We start from the raw sequence: 25,136 nt of genomic DNA on the forward strand, positions 1-25,136 counted from the left end.
GTTTTAAAAATGCAGGTATTTTTAAACCTATCATCTCTTCTAAACAGCTCCTGGGCAGATTTTTTAGTTCCACATAGTCTTACAGCCCAATTTACAAAAATAATTTGTTAGCATTGCTTCTGCTGTATAGTTTTATAGCTGTGTTATGCCACTCTGCTTCTCTTGGTGTTTTCATTTTTCATGAGGATGCACAGCCTTGTTGCACTGTCTTGGAATAATTATTTTAATTGTTCTGTGGCACATATATAGCATGAAGAGTAGAAAGTTATCTCCCGCTCTAAGGGAGAGGCTATTTTTATATACATAATGCTTTCAAATTGATTGCTGATTCCTCTTGCACTCCACAGTGAATAAGCACATAGCAGCTAATTGAGAAACCCATTTTGAGGCCAGAACACTTCAGGATGTCATAAGGAAAGTAGGAGGCTTTTCTTATCTCCGTCTGTATTTTTAGACCATCTACTTTCCTGTGTTTGAGGAGTGTCTAGTGCAAAGGAATGACAGTGAAGTGATACTGCTAATTAGCCAGAGCTTCACTAAATATAAAGTTCTTGTGGATTTCAGGAATTTTGCCCTGGACTGAATAGGGCTGAATAGTCCTGTGCTTTGGAGAATGCAGGTATGTTTTAAGAACAACCACTATTAAAGGGTCTCCCTACGCCTTGGAAGGTTCATTTAAAATTTAAAAATCCCAATTCTACAGTGAGCTGATGTGTCTTGGTACGTGTATTAGCATGATGACTGTGGAAATGTTAAAACTCTGCTAAGAATCTGTCCTTAGAACGTGTTTGTGTCACACTGGAACAGCAGCCTCGAGCCTTCCTCGCCTCCTTCCCTCCGTGGTCAGGGGTCAGGCACTCAGAGCCTGATCCCAGAGCAGATCCTTGGGGAGCTCTGTGTTTGGAGGAGCAAACTCCAGCCCCTGCCTTGCTCAGGAGTGTCTTGGCTTGAGGAGCCTGGCAGCCTGGGGCAGCAGCCCTGGCCGTGGGAGCTGCTGAGGCAGAGGGCTGTGGTTTGGCCGTGGGGAAGCTCGAGGTGCAGCTTCAGCCAGCCAGGAGCTGATAGGAATATCTGTGAGTCAGCATCCCCTGCTCCCTGCCAGAGGCCTGGAATTAGCATCTGGAATGGTCCCCTTGACACCTGAGAGCAGCCAGCCATCTCTAGAATCTCATTCATCCCTATATATTTTGGGGATATAAGACAGGTTCAAGACTCTACTGCCTCATTCTATGCAGCCTTACCTGGTACTGCTTCCATCAAGGTCTTGAACCTTGGATATCCTCATGAACCTCACTCAATTGGGCCAAAGCAAGTGAATTTTGGATTAAACACTCCCCATTTTTGCTAGGTGGAGACACTGGTGGTGGCACTGTGCTGCTTGGTGAGCTAAGATTTTCTTTCCAAATTTCCTGCTAGAAAAGAAGTGAACCCGATTTCCCCCTGTACTGCTATTGTACAGTTGCTGTTATTGGTGTCCTGTTTCTCTGCAGATCAGAATTTGCTAGGAAAAGCCTCATCTTGCTGGAAGTGCTCAATAGCTCTGGAGATATATTGAAGGACCTGCTTATGTGTTATGTCCTCCAGGGCAGGGAGGGACCGTGGCATTCCATTTATTCCCATAGCAAAAGCGCAGCTGAAGAGAGCAGCGGGCCAGCAGGATGCTGTGGTGCTGCAGGGTGTCACTGCCCAGGACACCAGGACATGGTGACACCCCTGGCACCTGGCAGAGTGCCCTGGGCCTGCGCTGCAGATTCCGTGGGAGTATTGGTGATACAAGAACTAAATCAGTTACAGCCAGGTTTGCAAAAATGTCTAGAATTTTAATTTTATTAACGAATAGTTTTTAAGCCTTTCTGAAACGCCTTCCTCTTTCAGGTTGCTCATGAGAAGGCTTTGGATCACTGCCATTCCATCAGAAACCAGCACAGAGTCTTGTTGTCAGCCTGGGCTCAGCTTAGGAAAGCCTTTGTCCTCAGGGCCATGGCGACTGCTGCTGAAGCTGCTGCTGCTCACGAGGCAGAAGTGGTGCTGGCTGACTCCAGGCAAAAGCAACTGGAGATCTGTGCTGACCTGAGAGCAAAGGTACCTTCAGTTATAAATCCATCACCAGATCTGTGTCTAACAGATGCATTCAAAATGAAGTCTTTTACATTAGCACTAATCTGTTTTCAGGTAAGTAATCCATATCTGTCTGTCCTTCTGGTTTTTTTTAAAGAATGTTTTTTAAGACATGAAACAATGGATCCCATAACTTGTTTGGCCTTGTTATAGAAGGTTCATAATATTCTGATTTACTGCGGTAAGAGGTGAAAAAAGATAAAAATACCTGTGTGGTTTTGGTAAGTGAATAAAGTGGGAGGAGGCTGGACACAAGAGGAAGATGTTGTGATGTTCATGCCTAAGGTGTTTGTAGGAGGAATCCCATTTCTGGGCATGAGAGGCATGTTAAGATTTGTTTAAACTGCTCTCTGTGATTTTTGACTTGCACGGAAATGAACATCTGAGAGCATGCATAGTGTGTTATTCTCACTTTACCAATATTCTCTCTGCTGTGCCCTCACTTTTCAGTGAAATACTAAACACTTGATTCAGGTCTCCTACGAGAAGGAAAGCATGGTAAAACCTGTTCTGTGAGGCAGGATTTTGGTGTTGATGCTAGTTTTTAGTTAGCAATAACACAAAAGCCCTTCTGTCTTGTGTTCTGGAGCTGTCTGGCGTAGGAAGGTTTGAATCTAAACACTTTAGGGTTAGAAACTGTCTGGGCATGACTAAGTGGGGAGTACCCTGCTCTGACTCCTGTGTCAGCCTTCCCTTGGGCCAGGGGCAGGAAGGAGTTGCTCTCTGCAGCTGAGGGGATGTTTGGTGATTTTTACCTAGGCCTTCCTTTCTGGAATGCCTGTGTGTCTCTTACCTGCACAACCAGAGATGGAAGGGCCAATTACTCCAGAACTGTGAATTTGAGCCACTTTTTTCCCCTTTGTTTCTTTTACTTTTCTTCTGCACAAGAAGTAACAAGCTGGTTTTGGAATACTTTGTTGTCTCCATATAAGATTCTCATAGATGCACTGAACATTGTCTGAAAGATTTTTGGATTCTGACCTCCTGTTTCCAGGAACTGTTTGAAACTCAAACCTATTAGACCTACACTTTTCAAGGGTGACTTCAAAGGGATCTTTGTTAAAATGTCGAACACTTGAACAAAACCAACTCACCTGTTTCCCAGAAGAGAGGAATGAAAAAGGAACATTTCTTTCATTAAAGGAGGATATCATTGTGACCTTGTTTTGATCAGCTCCACAGCTGAAAGGGCTGCAGGGCGGAAGCTGAGCTTGGGCACAGAGCTCACTCATTTTCAGAGAAACGATTCTCAATGTATCCCTGGGTTCTCTTTTGGTTTGATGGGGATATGCATTTGAAAACTCATAGTTTGCCCAGTTATAGTTCATTTTACACACTTGTCTTTCTGCACTTCTGAACTTTACAGAGTGCTGGACATGGAAAGCAGCTGCTGGCAGGTAAAAGGGAACTCAGTCCACTACTGATTCACACAGGTAAAACCCATCCTGAGAGAGAGCCACAAGATGGGTGAAGTGAGGGAGGGAAAGAGTGTGGAAATGGAAATCAGGGATTAGGGCTGTTCTTCCACCTTTTCTTTTCGACCTTTGATTGACGTAACATGTTGCATTTTGGGACGTTTTGCATCAGGAAACCTTCCTTGTCTCCCCTCCCAGAGGGGCAGTGTAGCTGCTGCAGTGATTTACCTGTGAGCAAGGCCTGGCTATGCTCGTGAGGAGGCTGTGTCTGACTGAGGGGGACAGATCTCCCATGACAGCAGCAGGTTTCAGAGAGCCACAGCTTTTCTGTTGGCACACACACGGAAAGAGATGTAATATCTGACAGGCTGTGCACTGCTTTGGTTACTGCAATAGCCACACAAAACAGTTCACTTCCTCTGGCAACAACAAACCCAAGGGGCAGCAGACTGACTAAAGAATACATGATTTAAAGCTCTTTTAAATGCACTAGAAGCACCTATGCCATTGGTGAGACTCTAGGTCTTGTGACTGACGGGGAGGGATAATTAAAAAATAAGGCAGCAGAGAAGTTAAATTAATATTTATAGCAGTTTTTAGTTGGGGAAAGGACTTTCAAATTTTTATTCCATGTTCCACCTAACAGGAGATCAGTGTGTGTCCTTAACAGAAATCATAGTCCCTAAGGAGAAAGTTTGGAACAACTGAATAAATCATGAGGGCCCTATGGTAGCCATCTGAAGGAAATGAAATGTGAAATGGATAATGCTGGGGAGGTTACACTGCACATTCTTAAAGAGTAAATGTGCCTGGTACATATCTTTAACATCCCTGTTTGCCATGGGAAAACAAACAAAGCAAACCCTGAGGGGTCACACTTGGAGTGATCAAGAGTCACTGAGCTCTGGTGTGCTTTGAGCTGTGGGAATCTGATCCCCCCAGGGTTCTGCAGCAGACACTGTGTAAAACAAACTCCATCTCTGTAAAATTCCTTTTCCTAAACAACACAGAGAAGCAATTTTTTCCGTGTTGCAAGGCAGGTAAGGCACGAAATGAGGAGTGATCTTTTCTGGAGTTTGGAGTACTTGCTGTATTACATCACAAATTCAGCTGAGGTGTCTGCATGCATTCCAAACATTATTTTTATATTGAATCTATCTTAAAATATTTGTAATCTGGTACTTTCCATCTTCATAGAAAATGATTTTAAAAGAAGACTAGAGGGAAGGCCTACAGCAGCAGACATTAGGGCAGTTGGATCCCCTGTGTGCACTGCTTGGGGGGGCTTTTCCTTCCTCAGCACAAAGCTGTGTGCCTGCTTGCCTTTAAATCTCTTCTTTCCCATGTTTTGTGCTCCAGGATTAATCCCCACTCCAATGCTAAAATCTCTTGCAACACATTGTGAATTTTGGGAGGGCAGCTCTTGCATTTCTTATCCTGGCAGAAACTAAGATAAATTAATTTCAAAAAGAAAAGTATTAGGTGGAATTAACAGGGGTTTGCAAATTGTATAAAGCATCTTGCAGATTGCTTTCCTTCTCCTTTTGTGTATTGTAGGAAAGGATATGACAGTAAACTTAGGAGAAAAACAAAATTCCTTATTCAGCGTGTAGTCAGGTCACTGGTTTAAATGCTGTGACTATCCCAGGAGATCAACATTGAAGTATTACAAGTGAATGTTGCAATAATTTAGATCCAGTGCTTTGACTATAATCTGATCATTTTGTAGGAAACTTTTTAAAAGAATAAATATTTGAATAGTAAGCTACTTAAAAGAATGGTTTCCTTTCTCAGAAGTGTTGTCTATTAACCACTGAGTTGACCCATTAATTTGTTGGACGTAAAAAACACAAGGAAGTTATAATAACCTAAATTTTAAATGTAACTACTCATGTTTGTGGTGAACTGATGAGCTGTAGGATGCTGCAGGATTTCTCCAAAATGTATATGAGCAAGTGTCTGAGACTCTAACACTCATCACAGACGAGGCAGCTCTGACTCAGTAATAAGTTTTCAATCCAGACCTAATAAACCTATAAATTTAATAGTCTGAGGTCAGCAGTGACATACTGTGTCTTTTGGGTCAGACCAAGCTCAGTACATGTGAAGCAATTGCAGAGGTTGTCTCTGCACGTTTGCCTTGCTTGCCCTTCCACCAGTCCTTCCCCGCTGTTGTCCTGTACCTGTGTTCCACCATGTGATGTTGTTATTTCTGATCCATCTCCTGTTAATCTCCTCCCACTGTGTTTCTGGTGTCTGCCTGCAGCTGCCCTGGGCAGGACTGGTGCCCACAGAGCCCTGCACTCCCGGGAAGCTGCCGAGGGCAGTTTGCCAAAGCTCCGAGCGCACTCCTTCGGATTCCTCCAACGCCTGATCCCCCGGGCTCACACTGCAGGCTTTTGGGAGCAGGGGCTGCAGGGTACTGCGTGGGAGGAGACCATGGGCTGATTTGAGAGCTCTGAGATCCGCTGGAAGAACCCACAGCACCCCAGAACTCCAGCCTGGGACGTAGCCTGCTCAGCTGCCTGTCTGCTGTGAGACCTGGAGCAGGCTTCTCTCTAATCCAGCTGAAACTGTCCAGTGACACCTGAAACTGCTTGAGGATGGATAACTAGACAAGCTGACAGCTCTTGCCCACAGTGTTTTCTTAGAATGATCTTCAGTGAGGAAAGTGGCACCTCAGACAAGCAAAGCTGCACCAAAATTTTGCAGTTGTAAAAGATCAAAGGAGCTCTCATCCATATGATAGCAGATGGGTCTAGAAGAAAGAATTCTGTATCTAAAGGAAGCAATTTGGATAGGTAGTTGTAACTAGAAATGCAGGCTACTTAAGGTTATGCATGTGTGAATATTTAAGCCTATATAATATTTACACTTGTTTATAAAATGTTGACATTCCCATTGTCAAGAACAGAAAGATGTTCCCAGTAATGCTGGATGAGGAAAGAGAGGAACTGCAAGGACAAGCTGTGAGAAATAAACTGTTCACACACTGCCCTGAGCAAAGCTGATGTGATGTGCTGTCACCTCAGGGAACTGACACTGCTCCTGTTCTGGATCCTGACTTTTACCAGTGCTGACCCCAGCCCCCACTGAAATTGGTACATGGTGCTCCTCCTCAGGTCATGGCTGAGGGCTGTGCTCAAGTGCTTTTCTTTCATATCCCTTTTTCAGATTTAAACACTTAAATAACTGAAGACCATATTCTGTTAATGATCAAAACAGTTACTTTTAACTACTTTTCTGGTATTTGTTTTTTTTAACCTCTTAGAGGTAGCCTGTGGAGCACAAGATGCTCAAGAGTACCCGTCAAAAATCTATTAGGGATGTGAACCTCCATTGTTCTTCTAACCACAGCCAGAACAAGATTATCTCCTGAGATTAGCAAACTTGTAAATGTATTATTTCTTAATTATCCTACTGCCAAATGCTCTAATGCTGCTCTAATTCTTCTTGTAGGTCTTGTGTAGGTCAGTCAGATACAGAAATTGTTGGCTTTTACCATTTATTGTTCATCATTCAAGACCCTGTGGAGTCAGGATATGATTCCAGGGGCCGTGCAGAAGTTTTCAGGGTTGAGGAATCCCCAGTTTAGAGAGAAAGGATTTTTAGATTTTTATAGCTGAAAGTTACTGGAAACTTCAGACCACCACCTGTTAGTAGCACATGAGTTTGTTGTTGACAGTGTGGCTGTCTGTACCTGCTGATGTCAGAGCTTCACCTGTGACTGTTGGTGCCAGGACTGTGTCCAGGAGCACAGAGGAGTTCTCTGCCAGGACAGGAGAGCTGGGCTGTGTTCCCAGGGAGAGGGAGCACCCTTCTCTCTGCTGAGCAGGCTGGAGACAGCCCCTTCATGGCAGGCTGGGCTTTGCAAGGGTTTGGAACGCTGTGGTAATGGACCCCAGGCACTGAATCACAGAGCACAGACAGCAGGACATCTCCGGCCTCTGCCATCAGCATCCCAACAGAACGTGAACAGCAGTGCTTCTTGCTGGCTTGGGGATATATGATATGGAGCCCCTGGGCAAACCTGAGCTTCTCCCACCTCCCTCTGCAGCCCCTGACATATTGGCTTTTTGAAACCTTTGTGGCAGTTCAGGAGGCTACTGACACCTGAGAAAAGAAAAATTATACGTTCCGTGCTTATAAAAAGCACTCTCTAAATTTAAAAAATGATGGCTTTTTCATACTGTTTGGATGAACTCCCCCTGCCCCGTAATATTTCAGACTCCAGGGAACTGTTCTTAATATACACTTTAATTTTTTCTCTTTTATAAGCTCTAGTATTCACACCCTGAGGCACCCATCTCATTAGCTTTCCATTTAAGAATACACACATACACTTCCTATTCTTACTGTATTTCCAGAAATAACACTGTTAATATTTTATGTCAGTGTGTGGTGGCTTTGAATAGTGCAAGTCTTTTTTTATTATTATCAGTTAATACAATTACGCATCAGTAGCAGTTCTCCCATACATCCCACTTTCCTTGGCAATGCCAGCTTTGCTGGGCGCAGTTTGCTTGTGACTTTAGAAGTCTTGGCCAGCAGGAGCTGTGAAGGCTGTGGGGTGCCCTGTGGCAGCAGAGAGCCCTCCCAGCTCTGGGCAGCTGCTGCCAGGGGGCCCAGTGCTCCCCGTTATCCAGGCGTGCCCCAACCCTGTGTGTGTGTCCGTGCTGGAGCCCGGGCAGGGCCTGGCAGGGCAGGGCCTGGCAGGGTCACGCTTTGCCCAGACCAGCTGCAGCAGCTCTGTCCTGCAGATGGGAATGGCTGCAGCATCCATCCCTTACCCTCTTCCCAATCCTGGCACACAGGGAAGAGTTCGAGTTCGAGCAGGTGAACTAGAGTTTGTATTGAGAAATTGTGCTGAATGCAAGTGCGTTTGAAAAAACCACTTTTTTTGGGAAAGAAGTACACTACTTTTTAGTAGTTGTTGGATAGACATTTCCATACAGTTAGTGACTTTAAAAAAACGGTTAGTTTTGTAACACAGGCTTCTATATTCCTGTTTAGTTTGTAAAATATTTAAATCCAAGGGATTTCTTATCATATTAACCCAAGTGGGATTTATGTCTTTAACTTCTATTACTCTTGAGAGAAATTGACTGAATCCTTACTTTTCTGTGGGAGACTGGGTCTTAACTTCTTTTTTCTTCTATGTTTCTCTCCCATTTTCTTAAAAATATTTTCTTTTTTTGTGCATGTCAGAATGGCAGGGAGTTGCTCAGGCAGGAGACACAGATCATCATGTGCTGCTTCCATCTGAAGTATGAATGGCTGGGCTACTTTACAAGTAAAGAGGCTGCTCTGCTGCATTGAAAGTCACCTTTTAACGAGTTTTCCATGTTAATCTTGTAGTAATCTCAGTTTGACCAGTTCTAGAGGAGATAGAAAGCAATGACCTTGTGTGGGGAAATAAAAAGTTTGCCAAATCTAAACAAAATCATCTTCCTTGTTAGATGATGTATCCATTAGGAACTGGACTGAGAGCAATATCCTTACTGAAGGGCTGATGTTGCAATCCTGCTATGTCTTCAGCATGTGACTTCTTATGACTTAGTCACCTTTTACATCTGCTTTGCTTTTTTTCTCTTTTTCAGAACACACTAGAAAGGCATAGCTCTAAAATGGCCTTTTCTCTAGAAACAGAATTCCTTCGGTCACCAACTTATTCTCTGTCTGCAGCCCTTATTTTAAAAATGTGAAGGAAAAATGTCATAGTTGACGTGGTTTAAATCCAAATTTGCAATTGAGAGGCATTTTTCCCTCCCTGTGCCTTGTGGCTTCCATCTGGAAGAACCAAGAGGTATCTCTGGCTTGCCATAAGTGGGATAACTCTCAGTTCTATATTCAGCAAGACCCTGAGCAGAGGAGATGGTGATGACGCAGGGAGGCTGGGAAGGAGAGGAGAGGACTGGAGCTGGTTTGGGCAGTGGATCACTGTGGTTATCTGAACACACACGTTTCTCAGCGTGCTTTTGGACTGCCTTGGCTCCCAGCTTTCTCCCTCTCCCGAGCACACTGTGAGCAGCTGAGATGAGTGAGCATGCTGTGGGCAGGCAGCGATGCTGGGCTCGTACCACGCAGTGCTCATCCTTTCCAGAGCTTTTTTCCTGCTTCCCAGTGACTGCCTGGGCTCTGCCTGGACTGACCCCAAGCTGCTGGACTGGTCCTGTGTTCCAAGGGCACCGAGCAGCCCGACAAGGAGCTCTGCCAGCCAACAGCAACGTTCTTGGTTTGTGCTGGTTTTTGGTGCACGGGCTGTGCACAGCCTAGCACTGAGCTCAGGCAGCCTGTGCTGGAAACGTGGAATGGTGCTTTGTGCCTCAGGCTCACTGGGATCTCCCACCTGCTTTGTACAACAACCTGTGGGAGCTGTGGCACACATTGTGTGTTTTCTATGCGTGAGATTTTTTAAATACTGAATTCCTTTAAATAGTATTTGGATCTCTAGTTGTCTCATAATCCCATTGTGCTGTTTATGACCATGCAGCCCTGACCTGCAGCTGTTGTGATGCTGTGATCCCACCACAAATAGGCTGGCTCTGTTCTGCTGTGGGCTTGCATGGCTAGCCAAATTTTGTGGTTCTTCTTTTTTGTGGTTTCTTCTGCCATGTAGAATCTTCACTTGTGAAATTATTTTTCTTGAAGAGATCCCCTAAATTTTTTCCCAGGAATTCTTAGAATCAGTTGTGAACAATTTGAAGAAGAAAATGAAAATTGCAAACCACAGTATAAATAAGGAAAGATGAGCAGAAGTGATTCAGAGATTAATAAAACTTTGTGAGATACTAGAAGAGTATTTAGATTGTGTCATTTTTATATGGTTGAAAAAATGAGGTAGAAAACATCAGAGTGGGATTTCAGAGGATTTTCCTTTTATGCCTTCACTTATGACAAACACTACTGGCTTTATCACACGATTATTGGGAGCTTTTTCTTGGAACTTGGATTCTACAAGCTTTGTATGTCTGTGTGGCATGGAGTGACCTGAGCTCTGGGCAGTCATTTCTGGCACCGTTCCTCCCAGGATTTTGTCCTTTTGGTTCCTTGTGCAGGTTTTCCTCTGTTTCCAAAGCTGAGGCTGCCCCTGCTCCACCTCTGCCTCCTCACTGCAGCCAGCTGCCCTGGGTGCCCAGCTGAGGAGCTTGATGCCACCTCTTTGTCTGCTTATAAAAAGTCATTGCTGCTTGAAGAGAAAGCCTCACATGGTGCTGTGGTGGCATTGTGCATTTTGTCTTTAAAAGAGTTGTATCTGAACATTAGGTGAGTGGTAAATGCATTATTTCTATTCAGATGTTACAGTGAAAGAACTAATTTATTACTTTAATTAGTTTGTAGTGCACTTTACATTATTGTAATATGCAATATTGAAATAATGAACTGAAAAAGGTGTGTATGCATTCTGTTCAGCACAGCAATTTAATAATTCACTTGGCAAAACCTCCTCTAATAATACATGAACTGTGAAATGTACTTGAAATGCCATTTGTAATTAAAAACTTTCAGAACCTAATGTTGGCAGTGCTTGTACTGCTAAAATGAAAACACTTTTATGGAACAGGCAATGGGAGAGCCAGGTTTCAGTGTACTTTCAATATCAGTTTAACTACTAGGATTTTTTAAAAAATATTTAAATAAAATATTTACTGTTGACACAGTAAAATATACCCTTCTGATTTTGAACTCCTAGGAATGGAAGAGTGCAATCAAGAACACATTAATTTTTTTTGTGTGGTCCCAGACTGCTGCTGTAGTGAAGCAGAATTATTGTTTGGGAGGCTTTTTGCTCTCCAGACCTGCATGATCCTGCCTCTGGAGATGAAATCCTGATGAGTGCAGCAGGCTCTCTTGGCACACTTCAGCCGTGGGGATGCAGTTCAGCATCAGGGGTCCCTTCTGGGCAGCAGAGCACCAGGAGCCAGGAGATGCTCCCTGCAGAGCTTGCCCAGCCCTGGTGCTGTCCCCTGGTGGGGCTGCCCAGGGCAGGAAATGCAGGTCAGGCTCTGCCCTGCCTGTCTGACCACGAGCCACAGTCCAGATCCTCATTTCTGACCTGACACCACATGGACAGGACTGGTTTGGGAACCTCTCCTGACACCTCCTGAGCATGTGGATTCCCCTGCCTGGTGCACAAAGTGATCTGGGGCTGTGAGACTAGAACTGCTCTCTAGCACAGAGGATTTTAATGTTCAAATGTGGTTTAAAGTTGAAATATACTGGTATTTGAATCACCTGGTTAATGTCTAATTTTTGTTACTTCTTGGACTTCACTCTAACTCTGCTCTGTTAAAAACATTTTATCCTGTATAATTTCAATTCTTCTTCTGGGAGAAGCCATGGCATAAGGTCAGCCTACAGGATCACAGTCACATATTATACATATTTTGCATGTGTTGCTTTTCTGGCTTTTACCAATGTTCCTTTTTTGTTCTTGTTGTTCTGTTTTGTTGGTTTTTTTTTTGGGAGGGGGGGTGTTTGTTGGAATTATGTCTTTTTTGTCACAATTATAAATTTTTTAAAAGGAAATGATTCTTATTTTGCCCTAACAAAAAGGCATGGATTAGCCAAACATGGGAGGGAGCAGAGATAATCTAAACTAATTTTATGTGCTGAATGCAGAAAATAATAACTGGGTATTGTGAACAGGTATGGTACAGTGAAACTCTCCTCTGGTATCCTCGTTACCCATTTTTCTGATTGGCCTTGGGCTCATACATTTAAAATCCTTACTAAAAAATGAAAAAGTAGCTTCAGAATTGGAATTTAAAAAATGAAAGCATGTTCTGCCCCGAGTGAATATTCGTGTCAGTAGTGAGTGAGGGCAGAGCAGGGAGCGCTGTAGGAGCGGAGGCGCACCCTGAGTCACTGGCACATCCCTGTCTGGGAGCCCTGCTGTGATTCACGTTTGCCAGCTCACTAAGTGCTGAATTTGGCGCTTGGTTATGCTCATTTGTTTGTTCACACCCTGTCAGAAAACTAGACTGTGCCCCAGTATAGATTTCTGACTTGATCCAAAGGCTGTAAGGAAGGGGCTGGGGGAAGCAGCCCCCGAAGGCGCCCGTGGCACACCCCAAGGTCCCGGTGTCACATGCAGCAGCAGGCTGCTGCCAATGCAATGGGTTAGCAGGGAGGCTTGAGGTGATTTCGGGACAGGTTACTGTCTGTGCCTGCTCTCTGCCTCGGTGTGCTGCTTCCTTCAGCCACTGCCATCGCCCCAGGCTCCCTGCAGGGCTTGCTCTGCTCTCCATGGGCATTTCCTGCCACTGGTTCCCCTCAAGCATTGGGGAAATGCAGCTTTTGTTGAGACCAGTTTATGGCCTCACCATACTAATGGCTGTAATCAAACAGCCAAACAAGTCCCTGTTAATTGATAAATGAATATCCAGGCAAGACCACCAGAGGATCAGGAGAGTTCTCAGACGTGGAGGGAGCTGAGGCTGCACCATGAACTGCAGCCGCTGGCACTGACCTCAGCACTGGAGAGCATTTGGAAGGAGTGGGAAGCAGGATGTAGGGAAATCCAGGCTTACAAAAAGCAATTTTTTTGTTACATAATCTGACTGTTACCTCATATCAGTTGAGAAAATCTGTGATGTTATTACAGAAGTTTAAAGCTCCTTCAAATGCTCCTGCAGCTTATCCCAGCTCCAATCTGAGTATGCTTTTTGCAGATTTCACTCACTGTTTGCTTGTTGTCAGGTTTTAAATCTTTCTATATATGGTTTTGCTTCAGTCTGTTTCAAAAGCAAGGTAGAAAGGATTGCATGTTCTTCTGGCTCATTTTCAAAGCATTTTTTTTTTTTGAGTTCATTAGCGTGGCAAGTGAAGGGTAACTGAAACAATTCAGCATTTTATTTTAGATTTTTAAACCGCTAAACTGCATGAGCAGGCTGCTGGCAAAATTGCTACATGAAGATTTTAATTTCAGCCCTGGTGTCAAAAGTTGCAAGTGTGTGGGAAGCTTGATTGGGGCATTGCAGCTGAGGCTGCAGGGACCTCTCCAGACCCCGAGGCCAGCCCTGCCCAGGCAGGGTCAGCTACAGCTGGTGACTGTGTGGAACCAGGGTTAAACAGCTCCACAAGCTCCCTGGCCAGCCTCTCAGCAGGGAAGTGATGAGTGCTTTGGAATTACAGGTGTTTCACTCCGTGCCTGCTGTTTTCCCCTGTCACTGGGCACCTCTGGAGGAGCCTGGCTCTGTCCTCTTTGCACCCTCTGCATTTTCAGGTTATTTTCATGTTATCACTTTGCCTGCACTCCATGAGAAGTCACAGCATTGTTCAGTGTATTGCAAAGAAAAAAGTATAATTATTATTTTAGCAAGAAGCAGGGCAAGCATAGCATTGTTCAGAGAGGCAGCTCTCTGAGAACCTTGGACCATGGGGAATGCTGGATTTCTAAACAGAACATCTTTTATAAGCACAAACAAGAAGAATTAATAATCTACACACACAGCCAGTGAAATGCCGTAAGGGTGGAAAAATTATAAGCATTTTCATATCTTTGTATTACAGTGCTGTAGCGCAGAAAACCAGCTGAAAAATGGCTGCAATGCTTGTTCCTTAGAGAAAGGCAGAGTTCTGTTAGTGCTTGACAAATCCATTACAAAAGGAGCTGGCAAGCCAACAAAAAGGAGAATCATTGATCCTGTAGGAAGCAGCGTGGACCAGATGAGCTCACAACTGCTGTGACAGCCGAGGTGGATCGGGCTGGGACAGATGAGTGCCTGCCCAAGGCCAGCTTTGGGGACAAGCTGTCTCCTTAACCAGCACACTGAGGGATGTGTCAGCAGTGGATTTTTGGCACACTGGGCAGGGTGGTCAGTGCCACCCCCTGGAAGTTCCGTTAGGAAGAGTGGCAGGCCCTGCACGAGGGGTGCAGGGAGCATGGCTCTGTCCTGCTGTGCCTGTTCCCACTGAGGAGGGGGTGTCAGGCGTGCAGACCCGCGGGCTGGGGCAGGGGTCCCAGGCTGGGCTGCACATCTGTGCTGACAGAGGTGAAGTCCCTGTCCCTGCAGCGAGCCCTGGGGGCCAGCAAGGAGCTGTGACCCTGTGCCAAGGGCTGCAGGTGGACTCTGCTCTCTGACTCTTGGTCTCCATCCCTTCACAGCTCCTAAGTGCTGAAGGGAGATGTGAATTACTGAGATGGTTTTAGCAACTTTGCCTAAAACCTTTCCATATGTGATTTCATTGCATATTGTGCTATCAGTTGGGAACTGCACACGAACATGCAGAAAGGTGGTGCTTGCTAAATGGTTGAGTTGTTGATAAGATTATAAAACTTACTTTGTAAGCAGATTACATGAGTTTCCTTCCCAGTCTCAGCTTGGCAGGATCAGTGTTACACAGTCTGCTGCAGGACTGTCTCTTCAACTGTTTCTTCCAGGTTCTACAGTGGAAAGCACAGCAGGAAGAAGCTGCTAAACTAGAAGCTGCTGTAGCTGCCAGAAGAAAAGAAAAGGAAGATGAGAGAGAAAGGCTACAGAGGGAACAGGAAACCATCCGTAGAGCTCAGGATAAAGAGAAAGTATGAGAAACTTTTATATATTTTTGCATATATTAATGTGTACCATTGCTCCTAAAATCTATAGCTGATCACATAGCAGATGTATTCTTGTAACGTATTATGTATTGATGTAGAGATGGGCAAATGGCTAGTCAGGTCTTTCTCCTGTCCATGTAGCTCTAAAGCTGCCTGATCTGACACACCAGTTACGTTACCCTACTGCATTTCTTAGGAAAAAAAGCCTCAGCAAGTCACCGTGTCTCTGTCACAAAAGAAGCACAGAGGCACGGCGGGCTCTGGCTGCACAGGTTTGTGCTTTGAGCAGCATGGCAGCCCCAGGGAGCCGCCAGCGCTGCAGCTGCAATGTGTGCTGCAATGCAGCAGGGCAGCACTGCCTGCAGCTGCAGGGCAGCCCTGGGGACACTGCTCCCAGGAGCTGTGTGCTGGCTCCTTGGGTGGGAAATGGGATGCAGCTGAATAGAAACTCAGAAATGCACTGTAGTGAATGCAATGCTTTAGAAAATCGAGCTGTGTCACAAGTATTTCTGCTGGCCTTTTTGCCTCAGTGATATGGCAGAAATCCCTGTTGTTTCACTGAGATTTTACCTCAGGGACATTTAGTGAGGGTTTGCTGCTTAGGTCACAAGTATCTTTGCTGCTGCTGCTTCTCTTTTTGTTCCAGCCTGTTCTGTGCATTTGCCTTTGTACCCGTGGTGTTTGCAGTGGCAGGTGCTCTGAAAGCACAGGGAAGGAAGAGGTTTAGGGAGCCAGTGCTGACCCAGCCACCACCAGTACTCATTTTACCTGTAAATATTCTGGTTGTGCAAACTTTTCTCTTGCTGTGTGCAATGTCTAGGTAGAGCAGCCCTCTGCCTATGCACAGATGGAATAGCAGCTGTTTGGGGTCAGCAGTCATATGTTTCACTGGAGTATTTTCCATCCTAAATCCTTAAAAGGGCTGATAACATCATACTGCAGCTGCTTTTCTGGGGAATGCAAGCAGAATGGAAGTGGTAGTCTTCAAATTGTGGTGGGAAAATATATTCAAATTAGTGTTCACAGTCTGATTTTACTATTTTGTTATGGGAGCTCCACACCCTCTTGCTCTCCTAGTAAATATTCTGTTAGCTTGTAGTGCTCTAAAATAGAAATTTTATTCTAAAAGGATCAAAATTGGAATCTCTAACTTAATGCTTTTCTTGCTTGCTTTGTTCTCACTGTCTGGGCTTTGTTTGCTGTATTTGGTCAAACTCTAGCTGAAAAAATACTGGGCTGAGAAAGAGCTCAAGTGGCAAGAACAGGAGGAGAGAGATCTACAACAGCTGGAGGAATTGAGAAAATTAATGGCTGAACAAGCAGCCAAAGACAGAGAAAGGTAAAAAAAATCAAATGTGAATACCTTTAGTATCAATAGAATCTTCTTATAATCTGATTTGCTTTGATCTCCTGACTGTCTTTTTTAGAATAAATTGAGGATAATATATTTTTTCCTTCCTGTTTGGCAAATGCTTCAAACCATCTAGTAAGGTTGCATCCTAGGTGATTGTATCCTAGATGCAATTTATTTCAGTTTGAATTAATTAGTTAACAACCATCAAAATTTCAGACCATTGTAAGCACTAAACTGTCATAAAATGTAGCTGAGTAATAAGACCTTCTATATTTCACTTTGCATAATGATTTATAATCAGGTTTGGTTTGTTTGAGGGGCAGCTGCAAGGAACACATTCAGCACTTAACAGACTCAAAGATATTTATTGTTATCTTAGAGAGTCCTAAATTGCTCATCTAGTTGTAGATGCTCTTCACCTGTTTGATGGGATTTAGGACTTGAGCCTGCTCAGGCTTGAATTGCCAAGTCTTTGTTGCACAATATGACGTTTCACAATCTGGATTTCGTGGAGGAATCCCTCTGTCAGAGGAACATAGCCCCTGTGTGTATTCTGGTTAGACCTGCTCTCAAAGCACAGGCTGACTCTTTTTACATAGAGAAGCCACCAAGTTGTGTGGACCAAAAGTGCAATTAAAATAGGATTAAAGTGCCATTGGCATTAGGATATTAAAGTTGGTCTCAAGGATTCTGTGGGAAACACTACTTGAGTATTACTTTGTTAGGACACCTTTCTGACAATTTAAATGTCTGTGTCCTTATGCTACAAATATATCTCTACCTTTCCTTAGACATGCCTGCAGTGGTTTTGGCTCATAGGAGGAGGAACACTTGTATTTGAATTACTGGGAGGAAATAATCACCCCTTCAGGCTATTGTGAGTCAGAAGTCAGTAAACGTTGTGCATTCTGTCACTCAGAACTGACCTGCTGTACAAAATGGAACATTTCACTGTCCAGGCTCAGGTGCACACGTGGCATTGTCACTGCCAGTGCAGCCCTGAAAAACTGACAGTGTCCTGCTATGTGCCACCTGCCAGAGCACAGACACTGGGTCTGAGTCTTTGCAGAGCACTCCTGAGTCATGGCACAGGCTGGTACCACAGCTGTGATCCAACACATTTTCAGGGTCTTTTGGAAAAGGAAAAAATGAGCTGAGTGACTATTCCAAGTACAGGAGATGGCCTGGATAGTGCATAGAGTTTCTAACAGGTACAATAAAGTATTTTAAAAAAACCTCTGCTATTATCCTGAATTGCTTTTAATCAAACTAAATTAATTTAAAATTAACTAATTGGGTTTGTTTATGAAAAAGAAACCTGTTATCACAGAGTCATGATGGTGTTCTGTTTATTCAGGTCTTAGTTTGTAATGACAATAGCCAGGGCTCTGACCGGATCAAAGTAAGGGATTAAAGGCACCTGAAACTGGATGTAGATTTTCAAGTGATTGAGTCTAAATTTGCATTATACAACTCCTGTCTGAGAGTGGAGACATTTAACTGATTGGGCATTTTGTTTTTTGGCTGTGGATGTTCCTAGGTAGTGCAGCTCTTTGCTGTCTCCAGGCTGTGTTAACCTACACGTGCCTCAGCCCCGTGGCTGAAACTTTGTGTAAGATCCCATAGATGCTGAGCAAATGAAATGTGGTGAGAATAGTGAAATCAGCAAGAAATCCTGCTAAGTGATGTTCTCTGCATTCAGAAAGGGGGCGAAGGGTTGTGATTTCTGCTCCAAGCCCTGTATCTATTCGCTATTAATTCTTTTAGCCAAGTAATTTAAATCTAAATTTGTAAAACAATGCTTACAAGAATCACTAGGCAAGATCTGCCCCACTCCTGTCAAATGCCCCCAGATGTAGGCAAAAATCATACTTCTTTTGTGCTTTCTTCTATTCATTTGGTGCTGTCTGCTGATAGTGGTCCAATTCTTAAAACAGGGTGGAGATGCCTTACCTGACTGCTGAATGTTCTTGCTGGTTGTTGTGTTTGCTGATAATGCAGAAATTGCAGATTTAAACTCCTTCAGGCTGAGAACAGAGACTAAAACTGTCTGAACAAGAGCTCTGGTTACTGGTGTGTTGTCATAAAAGGTCTGGGCTGGCCACACTGGAAAAGGAAAGCAGAGAGTTCTGGGTCTCTTTTTCCCTAATAAAAGCCAAAGGTTTAGTGGCTGACAGCCTGAGAGACACGTGCTCCAGAAGGGGCTCTGCTGGCTGGCACTCGGGGAGCTCAGCCCTGTGCTCCTGCCGTGGCTGTGGGACTCGGGGTAAGGAGCTAGTGTGCCCGTGGAAGGTGGAGTGTGGGGCAGGAGGGGCCTCTGGGCAGGGTCACACTCAGCTCTGCTGAATGCCCTCACTCCACGTGTCTGTGCTTCAGAACACTAAATTATAGGCTCTCTTTTCATGTGGTATCAACAGCTACCAACTGCATTTAAGTCTTGCTGGTTTAACATCCAAAGAGGCAAGTGTTTGTTGCTACCAGTCCCCTTCTCCTTTTTCATCTGTGCAGTGAATTTTAGTCAGGTTCTCCATCAGGTCCCTGAAGTAGGAAATGGTTTGAAAATACATCATGTTCTAAAAGAATGTTCACCCAAAAGCAATAGATTTGGCATTGCTTTTGCAGGGTGAAAATAGGATTGGCATGGAATTGTGCAAATATTTGCCCAGACAACCTTTGGGAAATGGGCTGGCACAGTGCTGCTCTCCAGGGAGGCAGTGAGTGGGAAACACCTGCCGTGTTCTACCCCAGCACCAGAACTGCTGCCAGCCTGGCCCCAGATTCCAAGGGAAGGCGAGGATTGCTGTGTGCCAGGATTTGATGGGATTGACCCACAGGAACAGGGTGATGGCCACTGTTGGCCATGGGGTTCTGCTCTGCAGGGCTGGGGTGTGGGCCCTGCATCTCCCCCGTGCCCTCAGAGCACCTCCCTCACCCCACGTCAGGGCTCTCACACACTCCCCTGAAACTCTCCTGGGCTCTCCAGACACAGTAGTTCATTATTCCCTGTTGAATATTTATGAAACAGTGTCTGAAAGCAGTTCTAATGAAAATATGCTTATCAAAAATTACACAATTATGTACCTATAATGCTACAAAACGTACCTTGTACTGAAACTAATCAGTTATGCTCATTTATCAGCTGGTGATTTATTAAAATTTTACTTACTATGATGCTTAAAAGCAAAATTAAGTATTAAGATATTTTGATCTTGAGGTTTTTCATAAAATTAACTTTATGTAGAAGAAATAGTAGCTAAAATGTTGCTAAGTGTAATAGAGTGAAAGAGAATGAACAACTTTATTTAGGTGTGGACAGGGTGAAATCAAAGCTTGAGTAAACACTGAAGCCAAGTGTAAAACAGTATTGGAAGGGCATTCCAAGTTAGGAACATGATGTGCAGTTGGGGATGTATTTCCCAGGTGTCTGCCTTCCCTGGGTGTGGATTTCATGGCTGTGCCATTGCCTGCTGACAGTGGCACTCCATTTTTGTTGATGCTGCTGTGCTCTCTGCAGCTGTGGAGGATGGCAGCACAGCCACGAGGGCAGGACCCTCGCCGTGCCCGCTGTGCCCGCTCCCTGGCTGCTCCCTGGCTGCTCCCTGGCTGCTCCCTGGCTGCAGTCAGTCGGGATCACCTGCACTGGATCAAACTGGGCACGGAAAGGCCTCAGGATGCTTCAGTGCAGCACTGCTTTGGATTCCCCCGGGCAGGAAAACTGCCGGGGGCACACAAAGTGTTTGAGTTAGGCCTGGCCAAGTGTCCCCCAGTCTTCCTTCTTGGCTTTGCACAGAATCTTCCAGAGTATTTAATTTCATGTTCTGGAGTATTTTAAAACACGTATCACAATAGCTCAAGCAGAGTGAAAGGATTTCAGTATAATTTTTGTCATTTTTCAAAAAAATGAAGGTCTGCTTTTTTTAAATGTTCTCCATATAAAAAGCAGATTAGGCTTTTTCCCTGGTACAGAACGACCCCTGAGCACTGCTGCTGTAGCATTTCTCTGCCTAAACGACACTGGACACCATGAGAAAGTGGAAACCTCTGTGGGATACCCTTGTACCACACTCTTGGGCTAAACCTGTTTGTCCTGCTAATTGTGACTGGGTTAATGACAGAGGTCTTCACTAGCCACCAGCAGAACTGTAGGTTTAGTTCTGATTGTTGCAGCTTGTAGCACAAGTTTTATACTCCTTTGAGCTTACTAAAATTTGGAGAGTAAGAAAATAACAATGCATGTTTTATTGTAGTTCAAGCAGCTATCTCGTCTCAATTTCTCTAAAGGCAAGTTCAAATTTGAAGGGCAAAAGGAGGTTAGTTCTCCAAATTCAAAGCATGGCATTGGCAACTCCTGTAGAAAGACTAAAAATGACATCCCAAAAAATATCTATAGCTCCATAAGGAACAGACTCTGCACAATAGTCTAAAAATGCCTGCAGTGGAAGTTGGAGCAGCACAGTAGTGCCGTGGGTGAAGTTCTGGAGTTACTGGTGTGAACCTCCAGCTTTTTCCTTTGAAAGAAGGGCATAAGTCTTCGGTTTTTTTTTCTTTTTCCAGTGACAAGACTGGGAGTGAGGTGTTTCTTTTAATGGAAAGGGTTATAGGAAAGATTTCTTCTGCCATACACAGATGTGAGAGAACATTTCTTCTTGGCAAAGAAAATGAGGGAGAAAAAAAGAGTACCAGGGCTATATAAAGCATGCTAGAGAAAATCTGTGGTCTAGACATGGAATTTGCAAGGTTAGCCAAGTTGTTTAAAAGAACAACTGCCCAACCAAAGCCCACCAAGAAACAAATCAAAAAGCACAACTCCCCCAAACTCCCCTTCCCCAAAAAACCCAAACCGAGGCACTCCAACAAAAAGGGCGCATTGGAATGAAGAAGCACCTTTGTGTTTCTGAGGTGCTCTGATGAGCCACCACGGCCTCATAAGGTGGGTCAGGCGGTTTGGGAAGCGAAGCGGCGAGCGGCCGTGCCACTGCCCGGCGTTTCCCTTGCCCGGCAGGGTGCGGTTCCGACGCGCCTTGCTGGAGAAGCGGCTGCTGCAGAAGAAGGAGCTGGCGCTGCGGCAGGCCCGGCAGGAGGAGGAGAAGGAGAAGCGCCTGGAAGCGCTCCGGCAGCAGGTGGGCTGGTGGGGTCCCGCACTGCCCGACAGCGCCTGCCAGGGCAGGCGGGACACAGGAACAATCTCTCAAAAGCGCATAAAGGAACAGGGCAAAAGGCGCTTTAGTCTGACCAACAGTAATTCGCTCCTGTCATAAATCCTGTGTCCTTTGCAGCGCTGACAACAGGAACGTTATGACATTAAATTGTACTGTAGCAGCTGCTGATACCTGAGAGGAGATAGAGACGTTTTTTCCGGGTTGGATGTGATTTTTCTTCTGTGATTTTTTCTGGGTTTTGTTTGTTTTAATAACCTTAAGTCTGCCTTGAGTCTAAGGCAAGATTTTTGAGTAATTTATATTCTTTATAAATTCTGAAAAGTAGCACACCTTGGATGACTTTTCTTCAGAGATATTTGAGTCTCTGAAACTTTTGCACATTACTTTTCAAAAGACACCCATAAAATGCTTACTAGTGCTTTCAATGTCATAGTAAAAGTAGTGCTAGGGGTATTTTTTTTATACTGCCGACTTTTGAAAGAGTAATTTCATCTTAATTTACATTTTTGTTTGTATTCTCCTTGTTTTTTCCTCCAAAGAGGCTGGCTGGTAGTGATGATCTGTTGAGCTCTTCCCACTGAGTCAATTCTCTTGCCAGAGTAGAAAATGCTTCTAGAAGGGCCTTTGCCTGGGATGCTGATGCTCCCACTTCATTATACTTCTCTGATCAACATTCTTTGTTTCACACTAACGAAATGCTGCTTCATAAAGTATCTACAATGTTTATATGGGATGGGTGGGGGGAAGATCTTTACTAAAGTAATTTGGCCTGTAGATTTGGGCAGTCTGTAAATACAAAGGTGATATTTTATTAAAGAGATGGATGAAAAATTATCATACACAATTTAAAGTATTTTTTTCTGGTTTTAGCCATTCTTCACATGGGCTTCTGACTTTAGCTGTTTTGCTCATGCATCTTTCTGTATTTTTCCAAAGTAGTATTAGCCTGTATCTGAATATTTTAACACAAAGAAAGTAAATAATGAAAAAGATTAACTCTGGCACAATACAGTGTCTGGGAGTCTGATATTGATCTAGCCACAGGAAATTACACAGTTAAAGCAGATGCACTTCAGAAAAAAACAGAGTTGTATTATTTGGAGAATATAACTCAATGCTGTTTCCTGTGATTCTGTAAAATTGTGAATTATCACCCTGAACACCTTTGTTTCCATTGAAAGAAAAAGAAGACAGTCTGGACTTCCAGGAATTGTGGGTATTGCAGAATTTTGAGGCTGCTGGATCCTTGCAGAGACTGGGTGGGACACTGGAGCTCATGTCAGTGTCTGTTGGAGAGCTCAGGGTGCAGTTGCTTCTCTCTCCCTCCCCCTTGTTGTGCCCAGGCTGTCTCTGCAGCTGGGACCCTGCACTGCTGCTCCAGGGTCCCTGCAAAGACAGTGACCAGTGGTGTTCTCAAAGGGTGTGCTCCTGAGAGTGACCTGCCCTCGCCTCAGCCCTGCACAGACACAGCAATTGTGACTTTCGTTCTGTGTCTTTAGGTTGCCGTTGTTGCAAAACTGGATCCAGCCAGAGCAGTGGCTGACACGGTGGCGTCAAAAGCTCGGATGGGCATTGGAGCCAACGACGAGTTTGAGCTGCAGCAGCCCCTGTTCAGGCTGCACACCTACAGGGAAGAGCAGGTAAGGGGCTGTAATCATGCTGAGTAAACAAATCAGGAACTGAACTGGCTCTACTCGTGTTTCAGGGCACTCAGGTTGCTGAGGAGGCTGCTCCCTCCATTTCAAATGCACTCAAGGAACTTGATATCTTTAAATTCCCTCACTGTTCCCTATCTGCTCAGTCAATGTATTTTCAATTACTCCCACTCTGGAATTTGAAAATTATTTATGAAAAGAGAAGAGTTATGGTACAATTCTGTGGTATAAAAGCTTTCTTTTGACACTGAATAAGATGAAATTTAACACTGTCTATAGCTAAAGTTGTCCAGCACAGCCCATTTTAAGACATTTTAAAGCTTCTCAGTTTGGTAATGGAAAGATGTAGGTTTTGTTTGGTTATTAAAATTCCCCAAATCTGACAAATGTACAAGGTCCTGACAAATCTTAAAGATGATTTGAACATGTATTTTTGGTTCCTATGTCTAAATTCTCAGCATGCTTTTTCTGTTTCAGCTCCAGACAGGTTTGGTGCTGCTCGGGCTGCAGTATGTGATTCCCACCCAGCACATCCCATGCTCCTTCCCAGTGCTGCAGGGGCTGTGGATCATGCTCCCAGTGCTGGTGTCCAGCAGCTCTGGACACTGGGGAGGGGATGCTGGAACTGGAAGCAACGTGTTGCTCTTCCTTGTACTCCCAGTGCAGTCCCACTGCAGACCATGGAGCAGGGATTTGAAAGAGGCTTACAAATTTTATCAGATAAACTTCTGACAAATTCCAGAAGTAATTTCCCTCAGATTATCGTTCTGACAAATGGAAGTGGCACTGCCATGTAAACACAAGGTGACACTGAGAAAAATCAAAAAGGCATTTGAGGCACTCGGATTCTGTAGGAACAGCCAGGAGGAGATTGGAGTCTGTGCTGCACTTGGGGAAGGCAGCAGCTCCTCAGGGAGCTTTTTGGCTTCTATTGATCATTGCTGTGGTTTTTTAACAGGTCATTTCTGACCCCAGGCTCCGTGTCGAGCTCGCTCTCCGAGAAGCTGGACTGCATAAAACACTTTATGCAAGAGAGGTTTTGTCAAAACTTCCTCCACTGAAGCTTCCAAGAAGAGACATGGAATCGACAGCTTTTAAAATGTAGAGCACATCTCATCTGAGGGGCAGAGCAGCACCAGGGCTCTGGTCTGGCCCACGATATGCAAACCTTAAATTCCCTGTGGCTGTCCTGGAACTGCTCTGTTCGCTGTGCGTGCAGCGAGCACTCCAAGCCTTTCTGAGCTGGGCTGCAGCAGGTTACACCGGGCCGGGCGGGTCTGCAGAGGCTGGGCTGTGTGCTCCTGGGCTCCTGCAGTGGGATTGCCCTTGTCCCTTTCCACTGCGAGCTGCGACGCCTTGCTTAAGGGCTCCTGCACACAGCCCAGCCAGTCTGACGTGCAGCACCTTGAGTAGGAATTCTTGGGATTTAATTGGCAGCAGAAGTCCAAAACAGCTTTACACAGCAGTTACTTTAGATTTTATTATGTTACATGAATAAATCCCACCATTTTCTTTCAAGCTTTCTTGAGAATTTGATTCTTTTAGTTATAAAATCTTCATTGCCATGAATGTTTCTAATATTCCTTGATTATGATGAAACTTAAACCTTTGTCTGTATTTAGAAGGCAACTGGCTGTATCGTATTTTCTGCAAACCATTCATTCAATTTCATATTGCAGATTGGTTTTTCAGTATAAATTATAAATAGAGCTGGGATCTTTGTTTCTTTATTTTCTGGTGTGACAGACTCCTGAGAGTGAGCACAGGGTAGCCCAGGAGCAGCATAATCCGTGTTGCAGCTGAGTTTAGTGGGGAAATGCTGCAGAGCCTGCCCTGAGCTGGGGGAGTGATGTCTTCTGGACTCAGCCTTGGTGTGCTTGTGCTGAAATTACA

The 25,136-nt window shown here is 44.6% G+C and overlaps 1 protein-coding gene across 1 annotated transcript in view; it reads left to right on the forward strand.

Moving 5' to 3' along the window:
* CCDC148 (coiled-coil domain containing 148) overlaps positions 1 to 24,748 on the forward strand; it is a 36,957-nt gene extending 12,209 nt beyond the window's left edge. Inside the window, exons 9-14 of the mRNA XM_041465980.1 lie at positions 1,876 to 2,082; positions 14,920 to 15,060; positions 16,296 to 16,414; positions 21,432 to 21,549; positions 23,088 to 23,228; positions 24,202 to 24,748. Coding sequence (XP_041321914.1) covers positions 1,876 to 2,082; positions 14,920 to 15,060; positions 16,296 to 16,414; positions 21,432 to 21,549; positions 23,088 to 23,228; positions 24,202 to 24,348 — 873 coding nt within the window. The 3' untranslated portion in view covers positions 24,349 to 24,748. The remainder of the gene's footprint in view (positions 1 to 1,875; positions 2,083 to 14,919; positions 15,061 to 16,295; positions 16,415 to 21,431; positions 21,550 to 23,087; positions 23,229 to 24,201) is intronic.
* The last annotated feature ends 388 nt before the right edge of the window (positions 24,749 to 25,136 follow it).

The sequence above is a fragment of the Pyrgilauda ruficollis genome, unplaced genomic scaffold, assembly GCF_017590135.1.
Source record: "Pyrgilauda ruficollis isolate IOZ18807 unplaced genomic scaffold, ASM1759013v1 scaffold196, whole genome shotgun sequence".
Taxonomy (NCBI): domain Eukaryota; kingdom Metazoa; phylum Chordata; class Aves; order Passeriformes; family Passeridae; genus Pyrgilauda; species Pyrgilauda ruficollis.